General features: G+C 34.9%; 1 protein-coding gene and 1 non-coding gene across 5 annotated transcripts in view; both read left to right on the top strand.

The window, feature by feature from the left end:
* The window catches only part of LOC101217890 (callose synthase 10), a 33,230-nt gene that overhangs the window by 3,376 nt on the left and 2,171 nt on the right, over window positions 1-27,683 (top strand). For 3 of the 4 annotated variants that reach the window (XM_031890160.1, XM_031890158.1, XM_031890151.1), the window contains 43 exons: window positions 705-828; window positions 924-1,034; window positions 3,444-3,569; window positions 4,331-4,420; window positions 6,095-6,201; window positions 6,296-6,413; window positions 7,270-7,398; window positions 7,955-8,031; window positions 8,108-8,186; window positions 11,730-11,822; window positions 11,914-12,016; window positions 12,104-12,227; window positions 12,413-12,602; window positions 12,690-12,742; window positions 13,514-13,574; window positions 13,679-13,760; window positions 14,564-14,613; window positions 14,763-14,849; window positions 15,095-15,180; window positions 16,101-16,128; window positions 16,791-16,888; window positions 17,047-17,128; window positions 17,221-17,381; window positions 17,478-17,598; window positions 17,746-17,843; window positions 17,921-18,011; window positions 18,128-18,288; window positions 18,374-18,483; window positions 20,802-20,936; window positions 21,068-21,136; window positions 21,219-21,387; window positions 22,545-22,662; window positions 23,394-23,513; window positions 24,012-24,127; window positions 24,217-24,300; window positions 24,736-24,848; window positions 24,959-25,011; window positions 25,090-25,266; window positions 25,367-25,414; window positions 25,858-26,016; window positions 26,875-26,988; window positions 27,087-27,175; window positions 27,514-27,672. In XM_031890160.1, coding sequence (XP_031746020.1) covers window positions 705-828; window positions 924-1,034; window positions 3,444-3,569; window positions 4,331-4,420; window positions 6,095-6,201; window positions 6,296-6,413; window positions 7,270-7,398; window positions 7,955-8,031; window positions 8,108-8,186; window positions 11,730-11,822; window positions 11,914-12,016; window positions 12,104-12,227; window positions 12,413-12,602; window positions 12,690-12,742; window positions 13,514-13,574; window positions 13,679-13,760; window positions 14,564-14,613; window positions 14,763-14,849; window positions 15,095-15,180; window positions 16,101-16,128; window positions 16,791-16,888; window positions 17,047-17,128; window positions 17,221-17,381; window positions 17,478-17,598; window positions 17,746-17,843; window positions 17,921-18,011; window positions 18,128-18,288; window positions 18,374-18,483; window positions 20,802-20,936; window positions 21,068-21,136; window positions 21,219-21,387; window positions 22,545-22,662; window positions 23,394-23,513; window positions 24,012-24,127; window positions 24,217-24,300; window positions 24,736-24,848; window positions 24,959-25,011; window positions 25,090-25,266; window positions 25,367-25,414; window positions 25,858-26,016; window positions 26,875-26,988; window positions 27,087-27,175; window positions 27,514-27,672 — 4,563 coding nt within the window. The remainder of the gene's footprint in view (window positions 1-704; window positions 829-923; window positions 1,035-3,443; window positions 3,570-4,330; window positions 4,421-6,094; window positions 6,202-6,295; window positions 6,414-7,269; window positions 7,399-7,954; window positions 8,032-8,107; window positions 8,187-11,729; window positions 11,823-11,913; window positions 12,017-12,103; window positions 12,228-12,412; window positions 12,603-12,689; window positions 12,743-13,513; window positions 13,575-13,678; window positions 13,761-14,563; window positions 14,614-14,762; window positions 14,850-15,094; window positions 15,181-16,100; window positions 16,129-16,790; window positions 16,889-17,046; window positions 17,129-17,220; window positions 17,382-17,477; window positions 17,599-17,745; window positions 17,844-17,920; window positions 18,012-18,127; window positions 18,289-18,373; window positions 18,484-20,801; window positions 20,937-21,067; window positions 21,137-21,218; window positions 21,388-22,544; window positions 22,663-23,393; window positions 23,514-24,011; window positions 24,128-24,216; window positions 24,301-24,735; window positions 24,849-24,958; window positions 25,012-25,089; window positions 25,267-25,366; window positions 25,415-25,857; window positions 26,017-26,874; window positions 26,989-27,086; window positions 27,176-27,513; window positions 27,673-27,683) is intronic. The other variant, XM_011654490.2, reaches the window with a different exon arrangement.
* On the top strand, window positions 1,355-1,457 carry LOC116401838. Its single transcript, XR_004214243.1, has one exon. It is a non-coding gene; the product is annotated as a U6 spliceosomal RNA (small nuclear RNA).

Raw genomic sequence — 27,683 nt, 5'->3', positions numbered from 1 at the left:
TTTTTGTCTTCTTCTTCTCCTTCATTTTTTTTTTATCCCGTCCACTTTAAAGTATACCATGCAAATATGTAATTATGATATATGGAAAGAGTTTCTTATGGGTAATGATTAGGTGTTCTTATGGGTAATGGTTGGGTGTAGCCTTGTCTACACCTATGTCCATGTAGGCCATCATTTATCACATGGTAAAAAAATAATAATTTATTTTCTTTAAAAAAATTAATTTTTTGCTACATGGTAGATTTTAATTGGGTAATTAGTGGGATACATGGAGATAGGTGTAACCAGGGCTACACCCAAGTGTTCTTTTTGTTTCTTACTTTGTTTATTCTTAGGCAGTGGGAAGATCTATGTTTTCTTGTTTGTTGAATTTTCTCATTTCTTGCCTTTTGACTAGTTTGACATCTTATCTCCTTGAAATGTTCATCTAGTTTACGTCAACTAAATATTTGATATGAGGGAGGCCAGTGATGAAATTGCTTGGTATAGAATATAGGTATAAACCTCTGTCTGTGAATATGCCTTTTCTATATTCTTTGAATTTCTTCCTAAGACATGGTTTTAATGTCTCTTTTTGCAATTTTTGTATAAACTGCATGTCTTTGTATTTGCCTTTTCTATATTTTTCGAGTTTCTTCCTAAGTTATGCTTTTAATGTCTCTTTTTGCAGTATTTCATTAAAGTTTAAATATCTTTGAGTTTAGGTTGGAGCTTAGATATTCTGAAGCGAAGAAAGTAATTGCTAACCTTAGGGCTTTAGTTGAGGTGATGGAGGCTCTCAGTGGAGATGCAGATCCTCAAGGAGTTGGAAGATTGATTAGGGAGGAGGTAGTAAATTGTAGCTGTAGCGCATTTCCATCCAGTCCTATCATTTTTTGATTTATATCTAAGTTTTGACCTTAATTTTCTTTATGATCTTTCAGCTACGAAGAGTTAGAAGTTCTGAAACTACATTATCTGGGGAATTTGTACCCTACAATATTGTCCCCTTGGACGCACAATCACTAACAAATGCCATTGGCATTTTCCCAGAAGTAGGTGAAACTTAAGTGTCTGACTTTTTTATGTCTCATCACTCATTCTTATTTTATCTTTTTTATTTGAAACGGAAACAACCTTCTTTATTATTATAAAAACTCAAAGGACAAGAGAATTATATAATGAGGCATTCTTATTTTATCTTTAAACCAAGTTTTCATTGACTGACAAGTGTAATAGTGATACTTAATGGATTATTTAGCATATTAGTTATTATCGAGGTGCCTTTTCTTAGATTTTGGAACAATATTATATTTACAATGCTTACTTATTGGTTGGTGCAAATCATATAATCTTTTTTGTAATAGCATGACCAGTCCCTTTGGGGACATCCTATAAAACTGGAACGATATAGAGAAGATTAGCATGGGCCCTGTGCAAGGATGACACGTACAAATCAAGAAATGGTTCCGAAATTTTAAAATGACCAATTTTGTGTCAGTTGGGAGAACCTTTATTTCATTTTATTTTTGCTGTTGTAAATAAACTGACTTTTCATTGATATAATAAAAAGAGACTAAAGCTCAAGATATAAGGTCCAGAATATATGAAAAATAATAATCACAGTAATCTCGAAATATAGGGGTTGGTATCTGAGCATCTCAACGATGCCCAAGTGCAATCGGTCATTGGAAAGCTTGTGAATTCGTTGGTGGGGTGGGTTGGGGTGAATAAGGTTAGAGCTTGGGAATTTAAGGATTCGAAACAAAGCTTTATTGGCTAAATGATTTTGATGTTTCCCCTTCGAGCTCAAATCTTTTTGGCAGAGGATTATTGTGAGTAAACATGATCCTCATCCTTTTGAATGGTCATCGAGTGGGGTTAAAGGCACATTTTGGAACCCTTGAAGGATATTTCTCTTGAGTTCCATTCCTTCCCACATCTTGTCTATTGTGGGGTGGGGAAGGTCACAAATGTATTTTTGGGGAGATGAGTGGGTGGGGTTTGACCACCCTACTCGAAGTTTCCTTGTTTTATATCATTTGTTCTCTTTTAGAAATAGTATGGTTTAAATTTTTTGATTTTGTCGAGGAGTTCAATTTCTTTCTTGTTTGGCTTCCATCATGCGTGATAGGAGCGTATAATTTTGGACTTGAGAGAAGGGATGTGGTGGGAATTTTATCTTTTGGAGGGATTCTCGTGCGAGTCTTCCTTTCTACATTCATTAGATCCCTCAACTATTAGTGAGTTGGCCACCTTTGATGTTCTATGGAGAATTAAGATCCGTAAGAAAGTTAGTTCCTTACTTGTCAAGTTTTTGCTCGATTGATTTTGGATCGACTTTTGAGAAAGATGCCGAAGTTAATGAGTCATTTTAGATGTATCTTTTGTCAGAAAACAAAGGAAGACCTAGATCATATGCTTTGGAGTTGTGAGTTTTGTGTGGAACCACTTCTTCCAGGAGTTTGGCTTTGTGATGCTCGTTGGATTGTTGTGTAAGAATACTTTGTTGTGAAATCACATTAATCACATATTAACAATACACAAGTTACCACCTATTCAAGATGGTGGAAATTTCCCTTTTTGGGGTGTGTTTTTGTTATGGGATCTTTGGGGTGTGTTTTTGTTATGGGATCTTTGGGGTGAGAGCAATTGCAAAGTTGTTAGAGGGGGAGGACCATCATAGTGATGTTTGGTCCTTGGTGAGGTTTCATGTTTATATGATAAAGCTTCCCCATTGGCTAGATTGTTTTGAGTTTGCTCAACTAAATGCTTCTTCTTGGTGCACACTTTCTAGAGCCTTTGAAGATTACTCAATCCAAGAGCTAAATCTGAATTGGTGGGCGTTTCTTTCTCCTCCATATTTGAAGCAGTTCACCTTTGCTGACCTATATCTTGTTCTTGTAGCTTCTTTTATATCTTTGGCTTTGTTTTATTCCTTCTAGTTTTGATCTTGTTCCTCCTTTAGTAATAGTTGTTGAACTACAAATAGTGACTATTTTGGCTGTATTGTTTTGTTTGTATTTCTGATTATGGACATGATGAGGATGTTACGGGGGTGTCAACCTAGTTGAGATGCCTGGGTGCATCTCCTCATTTGCTAGATATGTATCTTTTGTATCTTGAGATTGTATCTTTTCATTAATTTTCCAATTTTTTTTTCAAGAGTTCTGTAATTATTCTATAGACAACATTTTTGCCTAGTTTGAACTCCTTTCTTTAAGTGGGGCTTTTGGGTGTGATTTTCTTTTTCTTGTATGTCTTTATCTCTCTCTCTCTCTTTCTTTGTAATTTAAATTTTTAAATAATAAAAAAGGGAAACAAGCCTCTTCATTGATATAGTGAATGAGACTAATGTTCAAAGTACAATCAAAGTTCTTTCTGTATTGTTAGAAAAAGAAAAGAAGACTAATGTTGTATGTTGCTTGCTAAATATACTTTTTTTGGGGGGGGATTTCGTATAGGTAAGGGCTACGATATCTGCAATCAGATATACAGAGCATTTCCCAAGACTGCCTTCGGAATTTCAGATATCTGGACAAAGGAGTGCAGATATGTTTGACCTTCTTGAATATGCATTTGGATTCCAGGTTTGTATACGTATCTACGTTAGTTTTTTTTTTCCTTGAATAGTTTGAGTATAATTATGATCTAATTTAATATGGTATAATCTAAACTATGTGTCTATTAGTTTCTTACCCAGTTACCCTATTCAGTTCTCCTACTCTTATTGTATTTTAGCTACACCATCAAACTGGTGGAGAAACTCAGACTTCTCCGACCACCGTTCGTCATCGACTGTTGTCGACATTCTATCAACACCCTTGGCTTGTTCTTCATGCGGTCTCCCCGCAACCTTAAAAAAAAACGAAAACCCTGATCCCTCAATTCTTTTTTCTCGTGACCTCTCTCCTCTTTTCTCAAAATCCTAGCTGCATTTCCATTCATTACTCTTCTTAGCTACACCATTGTTCTCTCTCCCCAAAATTTCTCCTGAAATCCCTAATTGCTCGAAACCTCACCCAACCTTCAGTCGTCTTCCAACATTGGCTGCTTTGAAATCAACTATCCTCTAAACCAGACTCGGATAATGAAAAATTACAATAAGCATATTCAACACCCGATCCGATGACACTTGAAATCAATTTCTTTCCTGTTACTGACAACTGAGAGTTGTTCTGCGACTTCAATCCCTCTGCAACTTTTACCCATTTAAATAGAATCATACGTTGCTTCTAATTTAAAGAAAAAAAGAATGGGTAGGACTAACTAAGATCATGCTATCTTTTTAGTACTGTTGGCTGAGACTATTGTTTGAACTGTTTATTAACTCTTAATTGCTTATTTGCAGGAGGACAACATAAGAAATCAACGAGAGCATGTGGTTCTCATGGTAGCGAATGCTCAATCTCGTCTTGGCATACCTAATAATGCTGATCCTGTGAGTAGTTTCAATTATCTGAACTCTACTATTAAATTTTCTACATCATCCAAAGACTTTCTAGTGCTTGGAAAATTTTCTTTTCTTTCCTTTTTCTTTTTGGACATTAATGAATGAAATAATCCAATGGACATACAAATGAGGCCAGAAGATAAGTTAGGCTATGATCTTTAAGTTACTGTAAATTTACTTTTAAAAAATGCATTAAAAATAGAAAATTCTAGGATGTTTTTAGAGGGCTTTGATCCATTCTTGAAGATCTGATCGTTTCTTTCCCTCAAATCTTTGACAAAACCATGCAAATGATGCTGGTCCATATGATTGCCCTGTGATCTTTGAAGGGATGATCCATTAATGTTGTCATGATCCAATCGATAAATGCAAGAGGGGTGACCATGTTTTTTCTTTTTGAAACAGAAATGAGCCTGTTTATTAATGATAATAAGACCAAACCTCAAAGTACCAGAGAATTATACTAAGAGCAAAAAGGACAGAAAATTACTTAAAAGAACAATCACAACAAAAGTACAAACGAGTTAATCAAAACCTTCAAGACCCCAAGCAAAACAAAGAAAATCTGAAAAACAAAGCAAAACTTAAAAACTTCAAAATCTTTCCAGGAGAGACACTAAAGACAACTGAGCACTTGCGCACAAAAGCTTAAAAATGGATGGATGGAGAGGAAACATCGAGAAAAGACAATCAACCAAGCTGCTTCGAGTCTGACATGATGAAAAAAAAGTTCTCATTCTTTGGAATCCTTAATTTCAGATGGCATATGCAATACTTGAAAGTTCTTATTCATTTCCCTTTTCCCTTAAAATAAGAATTGAAAGGTTTGAATCTTTGATTGACGGAGAAATGAAAGTAGACTATTGGTGGAAAATACAAACTCCAAAATGAATGAGTGAGAAAAGTAATAAATAATAGGAATCACACTGGAAAATAGTGGCATTCCAATTTAAACATGTCGTATAAAGAGAAAACAACAAAAGGCTTAGGAAGTGAGCACCCTGAAGAAGCATTTAAATGTAACCAAGGGAGATGCCTGTCCTAAAATTCTCCGATTCATCTCCATTCACAATTCTGATAAACGAGCTTTGACCATATCCAAAAAAAGTAACTTCGGAATTGGTGATTGTAATTCCACACCATGGAGGGGGAGGATGCATAGGTTAAGCTCTTGACAGAGACGGGGATATTTGGAGCTGTTGGTTGAGAGGAAGGTGGAGATCAAGGTTGAGAGTGATGGAAGATGGGTTTGAATTCTGAGATGAGAGTCGTACTATCTGCCTACAGTGGATGAACCACGAAGTTGTTAAAGAATTATACCATCTGGTTAAAATGGAATTCTTTGTTTACTGTTTATGTCAGCAAACCATGAACTTATGCATCCAAGAGCTACTTACGGTGACTTGAGTTGTGCATCCCATCAAGTCTTGGTTGTGAAACGAACTTTACCGAAATGAGCCAGAAAGCAGTTCAAATGGCTGCAACAACCAAGCAGCTGCTGCAGTGGGAAAGGAAAGAAAACGAAATGAAACTTACATGATGATGAGGGTTGACCTTATTATTATAATTTTTGTGGGGGGTGGGGGAGACTTTCTTTTTTCTGGCAACATATTGACTTCAAGTGCATATAGACTTATAAATATTTTATTGGAATATTTGGAGCTTATGCAGAAATTAGATGAGAAAGCAGTCAACGAGGTTTTTTTGAAGGTGCTTGATAACTACATCAAATGGTGTAAATACTTGCGTATTCGCCTTGCATGGAACAGGTGATTTCTGCGACTCCTTTTATTTATTTATATTTTCCTCTTAAAGCATTTCATTGTTCTACTGAATTTCTGTATTGTCATTCTGTTCAAACAGCTTAGAGGCAATTAATAGGGACAGGAAGCTTTTCCTTGTTTCTCTGTACTTGCTTATATGGGGTGAAGCAGCAAATGTTCGCTTCCTTCCTGAATGTATTTGCTACTTGTTCCACCATGTAAGATTTTAAGTACTTTTTATATTACCGGGCTTAGGGATTACATGAAACAATTTCTTACTTTTTTGTGATTTCTCTTGAATGCAAGTCTCACTATTAAACTTTCAACCACTACTATCTAATTAGATTCTAGATGGAGTTCAGTCCAAGTATTTATGTCACTATCACTTGTTTTGTCATACTAATTAGGGAGCTTTGTTGCCAATTTGATTGGAGGAGGGGGAGGGCAATAGATTTCTGATCTTTCACTTTTTTCTTTTTAATCATATATATATGTAGATATTGGAGTAAGAAACTGAGCTTTCTTTGCTGCTGAGGAGGCTTTCTTTCTTGAACTTATTTGCTTTCACAAATGTACGGCTGTGTGGCATGAAAGGAGAATGTATATAATTCATCCTTGCATTGTCTTATAGATCTTTTGTGGTATAAGGTGTTTGATGTTATTTACTGAGTTTGGGTGTTGGAAATGAAGTAAGAGGATGACATTCTTTATTCATATTACGGAAGGTTTTTTTTTTTTTTAAATGAAAAAATTTAATGACAAACAAGGAAGAGTATTAGAGGAATTAATGGATTTTTCTCAATAGAGGGGATACTAAAATTACATCTTGGCTTTGGCTTGTGCTTTTAGCTCCTCTATGAGTTTCTATTTCTAAACAAAAGGAATTTCTAAATATTCCTGCAAATATTGATTCTTTTTTGTGTGATGTCTTATTGCAAACCATGCCCTTTCTTTGTGTTTCATAGTTTCTATTTGCATAAACAAGCTTGGAATGTTCTTAGTCACAAGTTAGAGATGAAATGTATACTTCTTTATCTTGATTTATGAATAATCACATGATAAATTTGGTTATAGATGGCAAAAGAATTGGATGCCATGCTTGATCATGATGAAGCAATTCGTTCGGGAAACTGTAAGCTGGAAAATGGTTCTGTGTCTTTCCTCCAGAAAATCATTTGTCCTATCTATGAGACACTTGTAGCTGTAAGTAGATCATTCTTCCACTAGTGCTTTAATGTTTAGGTGTGAAATGGAACATTTGTAAGAAGAAAAATTTCTTCATAATTTTCTTTTAAAGGAGATATTTCCTGTTTGCAGTTGAAGGTGGGGGATTGGTCCTGAAGTTTGTCTTTTTATTCAATACTTGTATTCTTCACCATGAAGTGAATATATATAGCTGTTATAGAATTATTTACTTTATGTTAATTTTTAAATGAAGTTGTTGCCAAAAATCAATAGGTATTTCTTCTTGTTGATGTCGTGGCTTTGATTTTCTATTTTGAATTGATTTATTTATTTCTTATATGGATAACCAAACTATCATTGAGGAAAAAAGAAGAAAGAAAAAATACAAGGGTTACAAAAATAAAGCTTACGAAAGGAGGAGACAATCTAAAAAAAGAATTTCTAATTGAGTAAAAGGAGACCTTAATGGGTAACTACGAAAAAGCTTTGCTGCCGAAGCCTATATAGAAACATCAATTTTTTATATTTTAAATAATTATCTTCTATGAGGCTCATTCATCTTCTTGAAGTGCAGGAAACTGAAAGAAACAAAAATGGGAAAGCTGCACATTCAGCATGGAGGAACTATGATGATTTCAATGAATACTTTTGGTTGGTTTTTTCAGCCTTCGTAAGTTTATAACTTTCTTTCTGACAAGTTGACCTTGCTAATGAGTGTCTTGTGTAGGTCACCTACTTGCTTCGAATTGGGCTGGCCAATGAGGAAGGAATCAAGTTTTCTACAGAAGCCTAAAGGCTCGAAACGGGTTAGAAAGTTTGAATTTAATAACTTCTCTTATGTTCTAGAACTTGCATTGCTAAGCTTTCCGGCTGTGAATTCGCAAGTTGAGAAGACTGACATGGAACATACTGTTCATTCTATCTATAAGATATATTAAATTCTCAGCAAGCATTTTGATGTAGTAAGATGGGCAAATTGTTCTAAGGAAGTTGTTTGTTCCATTAGTTAGTCTGTTTGATTTTCAAGTAGTTTTCCATTTTGTTGCTTAGCTAATAACTAGTTGATTAGCAGGTGGCCACTTTTTTTAGCACACTAGCCAACTGACACATGGGTTCATACCAAGCAATTGATGTTGGTTTGATGGGTCAGTTAGAGTCTGTTTTTTGGATTTGATTGTACACCCCCAGGCCTTTGTATCTAGGTTATGATCTTGGTATTGGATTGACAGCTTATCATCTTGATTGAAGAATAACGGTTGACACGAATTGTTGGCTCCCATTTTTTGTTAACTAGTCATGTAATTTTCCAAGTGACATTGATCATTTTAGCAACATTTTTATGGTGCCTTGTATATCTTCTAGAGTCGCTGTTGTCTCTGCAACTTGCTTGGTAAATTCCTTTCATTATAGGGTGCACGCTATCGAGTTTGTAAAAGATACTGCAAAATAAAGCATGCATGATTTATAATTAATACTTGATTGAAGCTGGTGGGCTTTTCATCTCCGTGGCTATCAATGAAAAGTTATGTTTCCTTTTAAAAAAGACAACATCCATAGTTTAGAACCAAATAAAAGCAGGCAGACCACGCTCTATGACCCTTTGCAGCTTAATAAATTTTCTTTCACCTTTGATCACTTGACGATTTTGATGGCCTAAAAAAGAAAAAAAAGTGAGAAGGAGAAGGGAGAGATAAAGAAAAGAAAAGTAAGAAAAAAAGCCATGGAGATCTCTATTTTTCTAACTTTGAATTAATTTTTATAAGAAATAGATATATTCAAAGAACAAAAGAGAACAGCCTAAGGGCAAGGGACAAGAGGGCTCTCTCCGAGAAAGACTAAAGAATAAGGGCCTTCCAATTGTTGAAAATCATAGAAAGACTGTAATTACAAAAGTGTTTGGTGTAATTCGTACTCCACTAAGAAGCTGTGTGTTGAAACACAGTCCAAAAAGAATAAAATGAATTATAATTCTCTTGAAAAATTATACCATTCCTCTCTTTTCTAATGCACCACAAAAGGGAATGGGTAGCACAACTCCATAGAATGTTACTCTTCGGACTATAACCTCTGCTTTTGAGCCCTTCTAGCATCCATCTATCAACCTTACTAGGAAGACAAATCTCCAGATTAAAGATTCTAAACAAAGTAGTCCACACTTTCCTAGTGAAGATACAATGCAGAAATACGTGGTCCAAGGTCTTCTCGTCTTTGAAACAAAGGCAGCACATTGAAGGACTGAGTGTGGTATGCTGGAATTTCTTTTGAAGTTTCTCATGAGTGTTGGAGACTTTTATAGGCGAGTGACCATAAAAAGAATTTCACATTTTTGGGATTTTAGACTTCTAGATGTAACGAACCAAAGGTGCAGCAATGGTGGGGGATCTCTTGGTTAAATTAAGAATGGTAGACTTCGTATTAAAACTACCAATAATTAAGATACCATTTAAGACTATCACGATCGTCCATTAGGGCCCACTAATGAAGAGTTTCCAAAATAGTGGCCACATTGTCAAATTCATTATCTGACACATTTCTTCCAAGACCCGGATTCCAAGAGTGACTAGCAATACACCAGTATTCGGCCACAAAAGCATCCTTATTCAGCGACCAGGGGAACAAATCAGGTAATTTTTCTGCCTGGGTTTGAGTTGAGCCTCACACCAAATGTCCTTCCAAAATCTGATTTTGTTCCCTCTCCCAGTAAAAAGGCTGAGAAATTAAAGAACGACTCCTTATGTTTCAAAATGCCAGCCCATAATCTATAAAACCTTCCCCTATTCGGAACTTTAGTAGATCAACCATTCTCCTCTAAGCCGTATATGACCACAATTAAGGGTCTTCATAAAGCACTGTCTTCCCTTACAAAATCTCCACAGCCATTTGGTGGGAAGAGCATTGTTCTTTTGCCTGAAGGAACCAATCCCAAGGCCACCATAACAAATTGGACGAGAAGTAGAATCCCACTTGACAAGGTGGGCAGCTGATTTTAGTTGACCCTCTTGTCCAGACAAAATTTCTGACCATTTTCTCCATTCTATTGATAACGCTTCTAGTTGAGATCTGGTTTGAACGTAACCAACGCATCTTCCATATAAAAAAAAGGATTGGGTTGACATCGTAGATATTTCTAAAAGAAACGCAACAGCTTGGTGTTCTTCAAATTCATAATTCAAAGATTACTCCATACAGGACATCTGCCTCAATTGGACTGCCTTCATTTGAAGAGATTCAATGCAGTTTCCTCCCATTGCCAGTTTAGGATTTGTGCTTTTGTAGTTTCGATGGGCTTAATATGTACTTTTGCCGTTAAGTTTTTACTTTTCAGCTTTGCTTCTGTATACCGTAGGAAGCTTCTGTTGTTACTTTGGTCTTTTCATGACCTTAGTATTGTTCTTGTACTTTGTATTTTGGATATGATGAGGGTGCTGTGGGGTGTCAACCTAATTGAGATGTTCGGGTGCACCTACTGATCCTCTCTCTCTTTCTCCTCCATTTCTAGGCTTCCCTATTATTCTCATTGTATAACTCTCTTGTACTTTGAGTTTATTAAGAATAAAGAAGCTTGTCTCCTTTTAAAAAAAACACCAACTGGGACTTGCAAGAGGGATAACAAATAACAAGGAAGGCTATTTAATACCAACTGCACAAGGGTTAACTTTCCACCTTTGGAGAGAGACACATTCTTCCATTTGTCAATTTTATGCCTGAACCGACTAACTTTGAATTAATCAACAACCAACCACTTATCCAATTAAGGTACTCTGTTGTGATAGAAAATAATGGCCATGCCTAGTTGAGATGTTCAGGTGCACCTATTGATCCTCTCTATATCTCTCTCTCCCATTTCTAGGCTTCTCTATTATTCTCAATGTATAACTCTCTTGTACTTCGAGTGTTATTATTGATAAAGAAGCTTGTCTCCTTTTCACAAAAAGAAAAGGCACGGCCATGGTGGAATCATCTTTTGTTTGTAGGAGTGCTTTTAGTTGTTTAACCGACTTCTGGTGTTTACTGAGGCGTTCTAGTGTTTTTATCTAAGTGCTTCATGGATGCAGGAGATTGTTTGAATGTTTTATTTGAAATATGTCCGTTGTTCCATTTTGATCATATTTGTCTGTTTCATTTTTCTACTTTAGGTTTCAATTGAAATATAATACAACTACGAAAAAAAGAGAGTATAATATAACTATACTTTAAAACAATTAAAATATTTGTCATAAGACTTTATAACATTATTTCCCATTATTTGGTGGTAATTACTTCTTCATTTTAAACTTTTTTTTTGAGTATATTGATCATAATTGGTACAATCCTTTTCTTGGCGCCACCATGTTTCAAATGTTGTGCAGACTGGCAAGACGTCTTTTGTTGAGCATCGCACATTTTTTCATTTGTATCGCAGTTTCCATCGTCTCTGGATATTTTTGGCAATTGTATTTCAGGTTACTTATGATTCCCTTTCTTTTTTGCGAGTTGCGTTCATCTGCAGATTTCTAATTTGGGTCTCCTGACTTTGTTATACACAAATTGTAGGCTCTGACAATTTTTGCCTTCAACAAAGAGCGTCTTAATTTAGACACTTTCAAAGCTATTCTTAGCATTGGGCCAACATTTGCGATCATGAACTTCATTGAGAGTAAGGATCTTAAATTCTCAACTGATGGAATCTTACCCTTGTTTGGATTTTACTTTTCCCTTTTCACCTTGTTTGCTGTTTTCATAGGTTCTTTAGATGTATTGCTTACTTTTGGGGCATACACCACTGCAAGAGGAATGGCTATATCAAGGATTGTTATTAGATTCTTCTGGTGGGGATTGAGTTCAGTTTTTGTGACTTATGTTTATGTGTAAGCATTTTTGCCATCTCTTTTCCCCTTTTCTTGGTGTTATAGTATACTTGTAGTTATAGGAGCTTATTAGTCTAATTATAGGAGCTTGTGCACAAATCAAATGTTTTATCTTTTGGTTTATAATCTTATATTTAATTATTTATCCACAATTGGGATTTTGATGATGTGCCAAATTGATCCAGGAAGGTTCTTGAGGAAACAAATACTCGAAGCTCAGATAATTCATTCTACTTCCGAATATATATTATAGTGTTGGGTGTTTATGCTGCTTTACGCCTTGTGGTTGCAATGTTGCTGAAGTTACCTGCATGCCATACTCTTTCTGAGATGTCAGATCAGTCTTTTTTTCAGTTTTTCAAATGGATCTATCAGGTAAGGGTGTTAAAAAGGAATTACTTAAATTTACTCCTTTCTCTCTGATTTCTAAAAGATGATATTCATTCTCTCTTTCTACCCCAGGAACGTTACTTTGTCGGTCGTGGTCTATATGAAAAACCAAGTGACTATTGCAGGTTCATCGTTGACTCTAGAACTGAGATTTTCACTTTCTTAATTTCAACTATGATACCAATTCTATTGAAACTTCAGTCATAATTTGTGCCATGATAGTAATTTGTAACCTTACTTATTTCCCCTTTACTACTTCCCATGTACATTTTGAAGTCTTGCCTCTGATCTGATCTGATAGAGTAGGGTTGCATCCAAGGAATGAGTTAATCAGCTTTGGTTGGTTTCAATACAATAGACGGTTTGATTGAGGAAACTGATCTTTTTCTTTTGGTCGAATAATTTGGATAACACATATCTTGTATAATATATTGGGTTTTCTTTCCTTCTTTTGTTGTATTTGGATATCTATTTGAACCTACAGACTCACAGATAGTTTGCAGTAAGCAAGAGACATTTAGAGGGGAGGATTTGGATTCGAGTAATATGAGGAATTTATATAGAAAATAGAATTTTATTATATTTTTTTTTTCTGCATGTTGTTTTTCAATTTTATTTAGCCTACTAAAACAATTTTTATTAGAGTCTCCAGTGTTCTAACAATTCTGATTGTTTTACCATAAGTAGGTTCTGCTAAGTATTTGAGGTCCTAAACAATTGAGTGGCCAACTAGTTACATTTTCTTTTTTTGTTAATGAATAAAAGAAACATAGACTTCTGTTTTGTTTTTTTTTCTTCCTTTCCGGCGGGAACTAAAAGTGGACAAGTGCTTCTATTTTCTTTGCAAGGTTCTTGGGTTTTATATAATTGCGAGCTTATGATCTTTTCTTCTGCAGATATGTAGCCTTTTGGTTAGTGCTCTTGATCTGTAAATTTGTTTTTGCCTACTTTCTCCAGGTAATTTTTTCTCTGACACCAAGTTTACATTAGATTCATGTGTAGGCGTCCCTTTTTGATGACTATGATTGAGTTGATATTCGTCAGAAATGTTTTTAATGCAGATTCAACCACTTGTCCAACCAACCACTATTATTGTCAACCTTCCATCTCTTGAATATTCGTGGCATTCTTTCATTTCAAAGAGTAAGTTCAACTTTTTCTTTTATTTTTTCCTTTTGCAATTTTATAGGGTATTTGGATTGAGAGGAATAATATGGTTTTAGGGTGGTGGAGCAAATGGGTGACAATTGACGAAGTTTGGGAAGTGGCTAGATTTAATGCCTCTTTCTGATCTTCAGTTACTAGATCTTTTTGTAATTATTTTCTTGGTCTCGTTCTTTTGGATTTTAGTCCTTTTCTGTAGTTAGGGTCAGACTCGGCTGCTTTTGTGCATTCTTCATTTCTCTTCAGCACAGTTCCTTACCCAAAAGAATCACACCATTCTTTAGTGGATTTCAGAAATGTCCTAGAAAATTTTCTGTCAAGAGTTTATCCAAAAGGTTTCATTTTTACACCATTCCTTTGGTTTTTTTTCTTGGGTTGGTCTTTATTGCAAGCCGTTCCTTCCATAGTGTAAGTGTAACACAGCCAGAAAATTCCCTTTTCTCCTTTTGAGTGAATGTCCAACCAAAACAGAGGCCAGCAGTGCAAAAGGGTCACCTGGAAGGGTAGTGGACCAACCAAAGGTGGAAAAAAATCAGTCCCCAGAAAGCTGTGGGCATGTCAAATGGACTGATACATTTAGTAACCTTTTATCCACATGTTTTTGTCACGTCCATGTCCGGGTATCTTAGAATGATGAAGCGCGATTTCCATTTGCCTCATGTTGCTTTTAAATTTCATGAAGTAGAGATTTTTTAGAAGTTCATAATCGTCTGGTGTTTCTGTCAGAAATAATTTGTCCTATTAAACTGTATTGTACTGATGCCTTATTTATATTTTGACAGATAATAACAATGTGTCGACTGTAGTTAGCCTATGGGCTCCTGTTGTGGCTGTGAGTGTTTTAACACCTTGTCTTCATCCTAACCCTTTTCATTTTTAAGTAATGGTGCTGATTTTTTTTACTGAAGCTCTCATTGTTAGGTTAAACAATTATTTCCTAACATTGACTTTTCAATAACTTTTTAATTATGGATGTTACAGCTCTATCTCTTGGACATTTACATATGGTACACACTCTTGTCAGCCATCATTGGTGGTGTAAAGGGTGCTCGGGGTCGGTTGGGAGAGGTATAATTATTTACATGTTTATTTTCTGTATTTTTAGTATTGTTGTTGTTCATATTAGATTCTGCAGGAGTTCCATCATTGATTTGTTCAAATGTCTTATTTTATGTATGCCTTTCCTGTTACAAACAAGTTGGGACTTGAGTAGTTCACATCTTTTATACTTCTCAATTCTCATCACATATTGCTTTTTTTATATAAATTTTTGGTGCATAATTTTGCTACAATGAGTCATCAATTTGTGCCAGATACGATCGCTTGAAATGATGCAAAAACGTTTTGAGAGCTTTCCAGAAGCATTTGTGAAGAACCTCGTCTCTAAACAGATGAAAAGGTACAACTTCTTAATTAGAACTTCTGCTGTTGGGCATTTATGCCATGAGATGGTCAAATAGCATGTACACGTGTGTGCATATGTATGTATGTGTAGTTTTTCGTCTTTTTTTTTTTAAATATGAAACCTAAATTCCATTAACTAGAGGGAAATTACAAAAAGAGTGGGAGATGGGATATCTCCACACACCAACATATTACAAAAAAATAAGCCCGATGGTATGAGTTAGGGTATAATGGTAAATATGAGATGGTCAAAGATTAAAATATTCATGGAATTGACGGCTTTTCTTTTTCTGAAAGATAAGAACAACACATGCACACACTCTTGGCATATAAATATTTAAGAGTGTAGGCATACGGTTTTTCCTACCATGTAAACCAGTTGGACGGAGAAAATAACCTTCCTCAGATTATCAGGCACAATGTGGATCGTTTTCACTGTGTCAAATTCAAGCTTTAACAAAGCACTCATCCTCTCATAGAACTGGCAGTTTTCTTGGCTTGTCTTATTCTATTAACTTTCTCTATTAATTCATTTTATTCACGTAAAATGAGAAACTCATAACCATGATTTAAGGTTTTGACATACTGTAGGCAAAGTAATCCAAGTTCCAATCCTCGTTTGGCTAGATAGTTTAGGGTCTAATTTTAAATGATGGGATTGTAATCTATTTCTAAAAATAGAAGTTATTTTCAGTTAACAGATCCCTTTTCTGGATGGGGTGGAGTGACAGTCTTTGTGCCTTCTATAAATGCTTATCAAATTCTGTTGGATGTCTTAAGATGGTTGCCATTGTTTCTTTAATGACTGTTCTTTTGTTTAGATATCTGTTTATTACTACTTTATAAGATGACTTTCTATTCCTGCCTTTCATCTTTTACGCTTCGATGATGATTTTTTGTTCAAAATTTGGTCAGTTTGCCACCCAACGGACAAGCACCTCAGGTATGCAATTAGTCTGATACCCATTTTTATTTGTTTATTTTTTATGTTACAGCTTTTGAGCACTATGCAAGGATTTATAAGAAAGGCTTGAATTTGACATGGCAATCAAACATGTTTACGTGAACCTGTTCATGTAATGTATGGGCATACTAGCATAGAATCACCTCAACAAATTGCTCAAAATTTGAAATGATTCTAGATTCTTCTAAAACCAATTTAAACATTTACCAAACACCAATATTTGATTGGTAAGTGATTTTGACGGTGACAAAAGTGATTTTAACCGTGTCAGACCCAAAATTACTCACAAACATACACTTTATTTCTCCTACCTGGTGCTTACTTTTATGTATATTTGTTTTGATATTTCAGTTTGCCTTTTCAGCATTAGTTTCTTTTCATTTTATCAATGGAAAGTTTTGTTTCCTAAAAACGAAAATCCAAGACACGAAAAAGAAAGCTTTCTCTCCTATACATACATATATTGATGCATTCGTTATACCTTAATAATTTTTCGTTGATACAATAAAAATATGCTAAAAAAAGTGTTTAAAGACAAACTCCAAAAGGAGAAACAATCAATTTCGTGCACCGTTTGAAACTGTCTTGTGAATCTGAATATTTTCTTGTCTATTTGTTAATTACTTTTTGGTTTTCCATAGGACGCTCCAGATATGAGCAAGACATATGCAGCAATTTTTTCTCCATTTTGGAATGAGATCATTAAAAGTTTACGTGAGGAAGACTTCATTAGCAATAGGTACGGCGGAAGCAGTACTTGATAAAAACGAAAAAAAGAAAAAATTGTTTGTATTTTGTTTCAATAGTTTTAAGGTTGTTTTATTTTGTTTATATACTACATGTTCAGATATTTATTGTCCAGTTTTAGCATTTAGTTTACCATGATATTATTTTCAGGGAGATGGACTTGCTTTCTATTCCCAGCAACACAGGGAGCCTTAGATTGGTCCAGTGGCCTCTGTTTCTTTTAAGTAGTAAGGTACAATCGAGGTTTCGTATTCAGTTGAGCATGGTCAATTTTCTGATTAGGAAGGTGCACTCAAAGGCCTCATTGAGTTTTGACTTTTGTAGATATTCTTGGCTGTTGATTTGGCTTTGGATTGCAAAGATACGCAGGAAGATCTATGGAACAGAATATGTCGGGATGAGTATATGGCATATGCAGTTCAAGAATGCTACTACAGTGTTGAAAAAATCTTATATGCCCTTGTCGATGGTGAAGGGAGACTTTGGTATTATTATATTGTTACTTTTATCTTTTGGGATCTAAATACTTGTTTTCGCTCTCATGTGATATAACTAGTCACGGGTAAACTTATTTATGTCAGGGTTGAAAGGATATTCCGGGAGATTACCAATAGTATTTCAGAGAATTCACTGGTTATAACATTGAACCTTAAGAAGATTCCGATTGTGTTACAAAAGTTTACTGCGCTTACAGGGCTTTTGGTACGTGTTTTGTTACCTGTTTTCCCTCGGTATCTTATTGTTAATCTAGTTATCAATTTGGTACTTCAGATTCTCTGGGAAGTTCTGTTAAATATGTTTTTCTGTTCTACTTTTTTACTTCAATTAAATTCTAAAGCTCTGTGTCAGACTCGAAATGAAACTCCTCAACTTGCTAGAGGTGCTGCAAAAGCTGTGTTTGAGCTTTATGAGGTTGTTACCCATGACCTGCTTTCATCGGATTTGAGGTATGATTCCTAGGGCAGGCTTACTTGGTTAGGCAATTGTTAATGTGCTAAAGTTCTTTACGGTTGCAATGGTCTAGGGAGCAGCTTGATACATGGAATATCTTGTTGAGGGCAAGAAACGAAGGTCGCCTTTTTTCTCGGATTGAATGGCCCAAAGATCTAGAAATTGTACGAATGAGTAAAACACAATTCGTTCTAATAATTTTTCATTCTTTAAATTCTCAGATGAATGCCAATTTTCTCCTTAGTTTTTATTTTGTAACATTCTATCAACTTTGTTGCAGAAAGAGCTTGTGAAGCGTCTGCATTTGCTTCTTACAGTGAAGGACTCAGCAGCTAACATCCCAAAAAATCTCGAAGCAAGGAGACGACTGCAGTTTTTTACAAATTCATTATTTATGGACATGCCTTCAGCAAAACCTGTCAGTGAAATGGTGCCATTCAGGTTCGAGAAAGTTGATTGCTCAAACAAGTTGGCTTCCTATTTTATGTAATGTAATTTATGTGCTATTTTCTGTTTTCTGCTACAGTGTCTTTACTCCATACTACAGTGAAACTGTGCTTTATAGTTCCTCGGAAATACGAATGGAAAATGAGGATGGCATATCCATTCTTTTCTATCTTCAGAAGATTTTTCCAGGTATCTTATTTATATGTTTAAACCTTGTTAGAAATATTATTTTGTAAAAAGATCTTCAACAGAAAGTGGACTGTTGAACTAGTTGTCATTTTACTGTTTGTTCTCCGCTGCTTTGTCCTCGGTTGGATGTGAAAATGTGAAGTGGTTCTCATTTGGACATGTCTAATCATTCATAACTACTACTATCACCGCCAAGATTCCAAATACCTGTGGAGCTTTAGTGCTCTTTGGTTGGTACTTCGTTCACTTGATTTCTTGTTACATCATTTGATTATGGTTTTTCTATTGTTGAGTCATTTCATTTCTTGCTAGTGGGGAACGTCAGTGCATATACCTGACTTACACCATAGTCTTTCCTTCCTCATAGCTAAAAGGAAACATCTTTTTCCCTTTTGAATGGACCCTTCTTGTTTGTCTTTTGATATCTTTGGATAATTCGTCCCATCAATTAAATTGTTAGTTATCCAAAAAAATAATAATGATAAATACAAGTTCAGTTATGAACAGGTCATTGAACGTATAAATGTGTGAAATAGGTAGCTAAATTTTTAAAGGATGTTTCGGGCACTGGGTGGGCTATTATAGTCAGTGGGTTAGGATAATTTGTATAGGGTGCAAACTATTTTAGTCCTGATTATAATAGTTTGTGGTTGGAGTGTAGACTATTTTAATCTAGGTAAGAAATAGTAAACACGGTAAGAAAGAGAAATTCCAAATAGTATTGCTGTGGTTGATAATGAGTTCAGTTCCGGTAACATAAGTTTGACATGTTATTGGTAAAGTCTCCTTTCAACTATTTGACCAAGTGACATGAAGTCCTGCCTGGCCTATTGTACAAAAATCTGTTTGCTTCTTTGTGTCCTAAGATATTCAAGTTATTCCTTGCTCTCTTAGCAGGACATTCAAGTTATTCCTTGCTCTCTTAGCCTGGGTGGTCTCCTCACCAACAGAAAAATTAAGACTAGATATTGTAACATCAAGCTGAATTTGGATTAGTGTAGGAAAATTTTGAGACAGGGGATCATTTATTTTGAACTTGTCCTAATATATATAATCTCTGGGTCAAGCATTTCATTATTTTTTGGCTACAATTCAATATTGTTGCTAACAAACCATTTAGAGACCGTTTAGGGTGAGGATTATGCAGGACTATAGTAACCACCTCTAGCTACAGTAAATGCTATTTTAAAATCCCCAATTAGCTACAGTAAACACTATTTCAAAACTCCCAATTTGCTACCGTATTTACTATTTGCAATTCATTAGTTTTTTATTCTTTGCTACAATGTTTACTATTTCCTTCTCAAACTAAAATAATCTACACCACAAACACCTATTATTATAACCTAAACTAAAATAATCTACACCCCAAACACAAACTATTATAACTCAACTGAAATAATCTAAAACTATAATAAGTCACTCCTTACTCCAAACATCCCCTTGGCAGTGAAGGTCGGTCTAATATTTTAGAAGTCTCTGTTTCATCGTTTAGTTATTCACAAGCATTGAAAGCTTAATCTTAGAACACTTGAGTTTCTCAATGCTGTGATCCCTCTTCACCACTCCTCTCTTTTACTTTCCTCCTACCTTTTGATATATACATACAATGATATTACGCACGTTTCACAACACTAATTGAAACCAAGGAAAAACGATACTGCTTGTTGTATTGCAATTTTTATGTATCGCATGATTCAAGTTTCTTGAATCTCGTGATGTGCTCTGAATTGAAATGTTCCGATTCACTTATGGTAAAAAAAAAAAGCTGAAGAAGATAGTTTTCCTTGCTGGAACATCAAGTTGAAGTGCGTCAAACTCAGGAGAAGAAGGTTCCGAGTTTTTCACTTTGGAGCAAGATGAAAACTTCTTGCTGCAGCCGGAGAAGAATCTAAGTGTTCTAGTTTCTTCTATTCAAGTTGCAGGGTGCCGTACTTCGAGGAGAATACTCTGTTTTGGACTTTGATTGAAGAACGATGGACTGATGGAAGGAAAAAATGAAGAGAGAGACTAGAGAGAGAGAGGATTTGCTTTCCATTTTCTTTTCGTTTTTCAAAAACAATAGAAACTTCTCATATTCCCTTTTTTGAATAATAAAAATAAGGGATGCTTAAAAAACCAAGGGATATTTATTTTAAGCTTTCAAATGTTATCTACAAATTGAAAATTATATTTTCAAGGGTTCATATTTATATTTACATGTTATCTAAAAATTAAAGCTAACACTAAAATTAATTTTTGTACGTTTCTGTTTCATGGTTTAACAACCTTGTGTGTATATATATTCATGACTTAATGAAACATTCTTTGTATTTTAGATGAATGGGAGAACTTTTTGGAACGGATAGGTCGTAGTCATGCCACTGGGGAAGGAGAGCTCCAAAAAAGTCCAAGTGATGCGTTGGAGCTTCGATTTTGGGTTTCTTATAGAGGGCAGACTCTGGCTCGGACAGGTTAGATTTCTGTGTACTGATGTTTAGTTGTGATCTCTTTTTGGATTTCTCTTCAGTTGCATGCTTGTTTAGATATTTGTAATTAACTACTTAGATATTTTCTGGTTTTTAATTCTTGTGAACATGCACAGTTCGTGGAATGATGTACTACAGAAGAGCATTAATGCTTCAGAGCTATCTGGAGAAGAGATCATTTGGGGGTATTTTAGCTTTAGAGTATTTTGTTAGTGTACCCAAATTGAGGAATATGGTTTCTTACACGTTGTTGTTTAAAACTAACAGATGATTATTCTCAAACGAACTTTCCCACAAGTCAGGGTTTTGAGTTATCTCGAGAATCAAGGGCACAGGCAGACTTGAAATTTACTTATGTTGTTTCCTGTCAAATATATGGGCAACAAAAGCAGAGAAAAGCTCCAGAGGCTACTGATATTGCTCTTTTGCTGCAGAGGTATACAATCTTACATAACCATAATAGATAGAAATTTTGTAATTAACATGTTAAATCAACCTTTAATCCCATGTTAAACTTGATATTATATCATTCAACACTGTCCTTTATTTGTGGGTTTATAATTTTGAAGAGGACCCATTAAGGAGAAATCAATACTAAAGGTGAGGAATTGCCAATCTAAGGTTTGCACTGTTGGTGATATATAATTAAATTTGCCTTCAACCACTAGCTTAAGCTTTTGGATGAATTGGTGGTTTAATATGGTATCAGAGCAGGTGGTTCAGGGAGGTCCTGTGTTCAAGCCCCTGCATTGTCGTTTCCTCCCCAATTAAAATCAATTTCCACTTGTTGGGCCTTTCAGATATTTCAAGCCCACAAGTGAGGGGGAGTGTTGGTGATATATAATTAAATTTGCCTTCAACCACTAGCTTAAGCTTTTGGATGAATTGGTGGTTTAATATGCACCAACATCAATATTACATTCATATATTATTAGATTTGCCTTAACAAATCAGCTTAAGCTTTTAAGCTTATGGATCAATGGGTGATTTAAAACTAACTATGAAAATTATGAACTTGAGGTACATATGGGTTTGAGGTCTGATATCTTTGTTGAATGAATGATTCAATCCATGCTCATGGGTTGGAGGAACGGAGAGTGGAAAATTGGAGAGAAAACCAAGGAAACGGTGCTCAGTAGAGGGAAAAAAATTATCTGAGTAATTTTAATGTGATTTAAAATTCCTCAAGGACCATTTAGAACCATTTTCTAAACTTTAGGGTCTAATTTTTCTCTTTGAAACTTTGGGGTTTAAATAGAAATCTAACCTTAGCTTCAAGAACCTAGAGTGTAATTTGCCGAAAATATTCTGTTTTAAAAAACATAAAATTGTTTTGAAAGAAGTTTCCGAATAGGCCTTAAATTTAGAACATGCACAGTGCTTTTGAATTACGTTTTATTTTTCTTGGATTTTAATAGCCTTACCCTTTGTTTTTATTTTATACTTGGAGGAAGTATTAGATCAGTGACATCTATCTGTTTCTTGTAAAAAAAAGAAAAAAAATGAATGGCATTTATCTTGTAGCCCCAGACAAATAGAAGATTCTTGATTGGCTGAACTGTTTGTGAATATTCTTCTCTTTCTTGTTGTAAGGAATGAGGGACTTCGTGTTGCTTTCATTCACGTGGAAGATAGTGTTGCATCTGACGGCAAGGTTGTAAAGGAATTTTATTCGAAGCTTGTGAAAGCTGATATACATGGAAAAGATCAGGTGAGCCATCTTTGTTGATTCAATTTAGAATTTTGCTTCCGTAGAAAAAAGCTTTGGTTATGCAATTTCCTGTTGCAACTGGTATGGTATAATATGCTCCATATATATTAAGCTATACAAAAAGGAAAAATATGTTAATTACAATCTTGGAACTAATTGTGGAATGAATTCCATGCATGTAATACCAGCATTACAAAAGATTAAAAAACTATTGCAATTTGTTTCCATTTAATAGTTGAATGAATAGTTGGGTCCCTGAACTTCTTCAATATAAGTTAGTTCTTTTTCACGTCAATCTTTTTCGGAGCAAGCAGAAAGGTAAACATCACTGCAATGACTAATTCTTCTTTCCTTCTACAGTATTTTAATAAATTCTAAAATGTCTCGACATTTGCCATCTACTTGTCAAAAAGTATTGGCATTCACTCCGAGGCTAGCTTAATGGCTAATTTGTAGAACTATACTAAAAATGAGGTTGAAATAATTTTATATTGCATTGATCTCTATCTAATATTCTCGTGTCCTTTTCTCTTCCAGTCTTTTTTCCCATAATTTTTTCAACTTTGTTCTTTGTGCTCTTCACATTTTCTATAAATTACTGAAAGCAACGTTTGATTTTGTCTCACACATAGAAGTTGAAGTGCGTGGGTTTTGGTCATCAGAATTTTTGTATTCACTATTCAGTTAGCATGGGATTCTAGTTTCTTATCACGTCTTTTCTAAATGTATAGGAAGTATATTCGATCAAACTTCCTGGTGAGCCAAAGCTAGGAGAAGGAAAACCAGAAAACCAAAACCATGCTATAGTATTCACTCGAGGAGATGCTGTTCAAACTATTGACATGAATCAGGTGTGTACAATTCCTCTCTCACACATGCTCACTTGCAGCTACTACCTTAGGAACCAAGGTAGTAAAGCTACGTTTGTCCCATATTCATTAGAATGGTATAGCCAATGTGGTACTTAAGTGCCTTGGTTCTCCCACCCCAATAGCTGGCTTTTGGGGTGTGATTAAGCTATTGAAGTGCTGTTTTCTACCGTGCGTAAGTGCCTAACATACTTTTATGATAATAATATAGATTATCATAAACACTACCACAGCTCCTATGTGGTAGTGTTTGTCATCAACTGGATTCAAAGGATAAGCTAACAATTTAATTTATTCAATGTACATGCTTGTGCAATGTGGCACATTCTTATAGGAAAAACGGTCCTTTCTTTGACCTTCTGGGGTGTTTTATTTTTGTTATTTGCATTATTAACTTAACTATTAATGCATTATGCATTGTTCAAGTTATTTGTATGAATATATGATAACAATTCTGCAAAATGCTCTTGGTTTATGTAGGACAACTACCTTGAAGAGGCAATGAAAATGAGAAATCTTCTAGAGGAATTTCATGCAAAGCATGGGCTCCGCCCACCTACTATCTTAGGTGTGAGAGAACATGTATTCACTGGAAGGTTTGTTTAATTATTTTGTGGCTTTGGTGATAGCGGTTTTCTCTATACTATTGTTCTTTAAGCAAATTCTATTGGATATGTTCATGCAGTGTCTCTTCCTTAGCATGGTTCATGTCTAATCAGGAAACTAGCTTTGTAACCTTGGGACAACGTGTTTTGGCAAGTCCACTCAAGTAAGTTGTCTCAATCTGTTCTTGATTGTGTCTTTTGTTTTTGTTTCTACTGTCTTATGGGTCTACATTTCGTAGTCTGTTAATTTTGCTGTGTTTATTTTATTTTCTTTATGAAATGTTGGTACGGTATGATGGAGTTGCATTCCAAAATTCTCGCTAAAGTACTGTAAGATGTTAAATCACAAAGGAATCCAAAAGCTTAAGCTGATGAGCTATGGTAAATTTAATTATATCAGTACTTCAACAAATAGTTTGTGATGTGTATTGAAGGTATTTTAAATTGTTGATTTGATGTTTGATGACTGTATTGTTATTTATTTAGTGTATAACACAGTGGTGCTGCTTTAATTGCTTAGAGGTGAAATGTCTTCCTCAGCTAGCTATCCTAACTTTTGTACTCAATTTAAATCCATAATTTTTCCTGAAAATTTTCAGAGTCCGAATGCATTATGGGCATCCTGATGTGTTTGATCGTATATTTCATATAACTCGAGGTGGCATTAGCAAGGCATCACGTGTGATCAACATCAGTGAGGATATATATGCAGGTCATTTATATTATGGAATTTTTTTGAGTTGTTACAGCCTTTATTTATTAATTTGCAGACCATCTCAATTTTTTTTAATCTGCATTTATATATTTACTTGGTGTTTACAGGTTTCAACTCCACTTTGAGGCAGGGTAACATTACACACCACGAGTATATTCAGGTTTCATTATGTACATTCGTTTATTTCAGTTGAACCTCCTTTTCCTTTGGATTTCTTATGATCAACTACTCTGTGAAGGTTGGAAAAGGAAGGGATGTTGGATTAAACCAAATAGCCCTGTTTGAAGGGAAAGTAGCTGGTGGGAATGGAGAGCAAGTTCTCAGCAGGGATATTTACAGGCTTGGGCAGCTTTTTGATTTCTTCAGAATGCTTTCGTTTTATTTCACAACTGTTGGTTACTATGCATGTACAATGGTTGGTTTACTGCCATTTCTTTTCTCGTCCAATATATTATAAATCACTGCAATTGATTTTGCTACTGGCTAAAGTTTTTTCATCCTTTTGTTTAATGCAGATGACAGTTCTTGTGGTTTACATTTTCTTGTATGGACGGGTTTACTTGGTAATTGACATTTTCTACGTTCATGCATGTTATAATGTTGTTGTAAAAGTACAAATATATTCATGACCATTTGGAAAGGAAAATTTTTGTTCCTTGTTTCTGCAAATGCTTCCTTCTATGAATATATATTGGGTGCTCTGTCTCATGAATTTACTGAATATGGTTTTAATTAATGCCGAAGAGCTTTGTGTGTTAACATTTATTTTTTGTTTAATTTTTGTTTCATATGATTGGAAATCGAGCTTTTTCCCTTTTCACTATATCAATGAAAAACGTCGTTTTCTTTTAAAATAAGTAATAATCTATGTATCATCATATAATATTCAAAGTTTGATTAGTTAATTTTCTTCATGCTCAATATTGACTTGTGGATTTCCTTATATAGTTCAAAGATTGATTACTTGTGAAAGAGAGAGATATCAACTTGTCTTAAAAAATTTCAGGCCTTCGCTGGACTTGACGAAGCAATCTCAAGAAGAGCAAAAATGTTGGGAAACACAGCATTGGATACTGCACTGAATGCTCAGTTTTTGTTCCAGATTGGAGTTTTTACAGCAGTCCCTATGATAATGGGTTTTATACTTGAACTTGGACTGCTGAAGGTACACATCAATTTGTTGTAACAGTTTTTCACCCCTAGAAATGATTTGTTTTGATAAAAATAAGTAACAGCTTATATTCTTGCTCACAAGAAAAAATAAAAGTATACACAGACTAGGGAGACAAAAAAATTGACGAAAGGTCAGTTTCTCATAAAATAAATAAAAACGAACGGAAGGTTGCTTCAAAAGATATAGATTTCTGGAGAGGTAAAAATACTCTCTTCCAGACAGGAAAAGGAAACAACAATCCTTTTCTTTCAGTTATATTTCATTTTATCTTAGTTCCTAAAATTTTGTCTGCGACATTCTTGAGAGACTTTATAACTGGTGAAAATATCCCAATCTTCACAATAAACCTTAATTGAGAGATTCAGATTTATTTTAGGACATGTTTGCTATTAATACTGAAAATTAGTTCTTCATTGGGTGGTGTCAACCTATTCTTGAGGAACTATTTTATGAGCCATAGATCTCCTTACTGAATCCACCATACCTTTAGGCAACATGTTATCTGATGATTCAATGGTCTGGGAAGATATGGGAGAAAAAACTGTGTATAAATCTTCCCAAAATCTCACTGGCCCACCAGATTTCGTCTGGAGCTTAACTCAGTAGAATTTGTCTCAAATTCTCTAGTATCATGGACTTCATCACTCAGTAAAAGTAGACTCAAATTTTAAGACGTGTAGACCAGTGTGAGGTGATCTTTGGGAAATAAGGATAATCAATGTGTCATACCCTAGGTAGCATATCAGATAGGACTCTTTGTTGCACTGCTAAATTATTATTTCAGATTCATTGAGAGCTTTCTGGTAATGTTCATACAATATTTTTGTTCGTTTAATTTGATATTTGCAGGCTGTTTTTAGCTTCATAACTATGCAGCTTCAGTTATGTTCTGTCTTCTTCACATTCTCATTGGGGACTCGAACTCATTATTTTGGAAGAACTATTCTCCATGGTGGTGCCAAGGCATGCTTTTTTTTCCATTTGTCTAATCTAAATAAACAAAAATTATTTACATTTTTCCCATATGAACTTCAAACATTTGGGCTTGTACAATTTTCCAGTATCGAGCAACTGGTAGAGGTTTTGTGGTCCAGCACATCAAATTTGCTGAGAATTATCGCCTCTACTCAAGAAGTCATTTCATCAAGGCGTGAGTGATTTCAGAGTTTTCCATTTAGGGTTTCCAGGATTTCATTGTTTTGGTCCTATTTGATAATTATTTGGTTTTGGTTTTGGGTTTTTGAAAATTAAGCTTATAAACACTATTTCTTCAATCAACATGGTTTTGTTATCCACTTTTTACTTTTGTTTTTAAAATCCAAGCCAACTTTTACTTTTTGAATTTGATTAAGAATAAAATTGAGTGGAAATAAGCATAAATTTCAAAACCATAAAACAAAACAGCAAAATCATTGTCAAATGGGCCAAAGCTTTTTATTTGGGATTTGTCACTGTGTATGTGTAAATTATGATAAAAGCTTTTCTCAGGCTCGAGGTGGCATTGCTTCTTATTATCTACATTGCGTATGGGTATTCAGAAGGAGGTGCAAGTACTTTTGTTTTACTTACTCTCAGCAGTTGGTTCCTCGTAATTTCGTGGCTCTTTGCTCCTTATATCTTCAATCCATCTGGTTTTGAGTGGCAAAAGTACGTCCAAC

The sequence above is a fragment of the Cucumis sativus genome, chromosome 1, assembly GCF_000004075.3.
Source record: "Cucumis sativus cultivar 9930 chromosome 1, Cucumber_9930_V3, whole genome shotgun sequence".
In the NCBI taxonomy this organism is placed as follows: domain Eukaryota; kingdom Viridiplantae; phylum Streptophyta; class Magnoliopsida; order Cucurbitales; family Cucurbitaceae; genus Cucumis; species Cucumis sativus.
The sequence above is the reverse complement of the archived record's forward strand: the minus strand, read 5'-3'. Positions and strand labels throughout refer to the sequence as shown.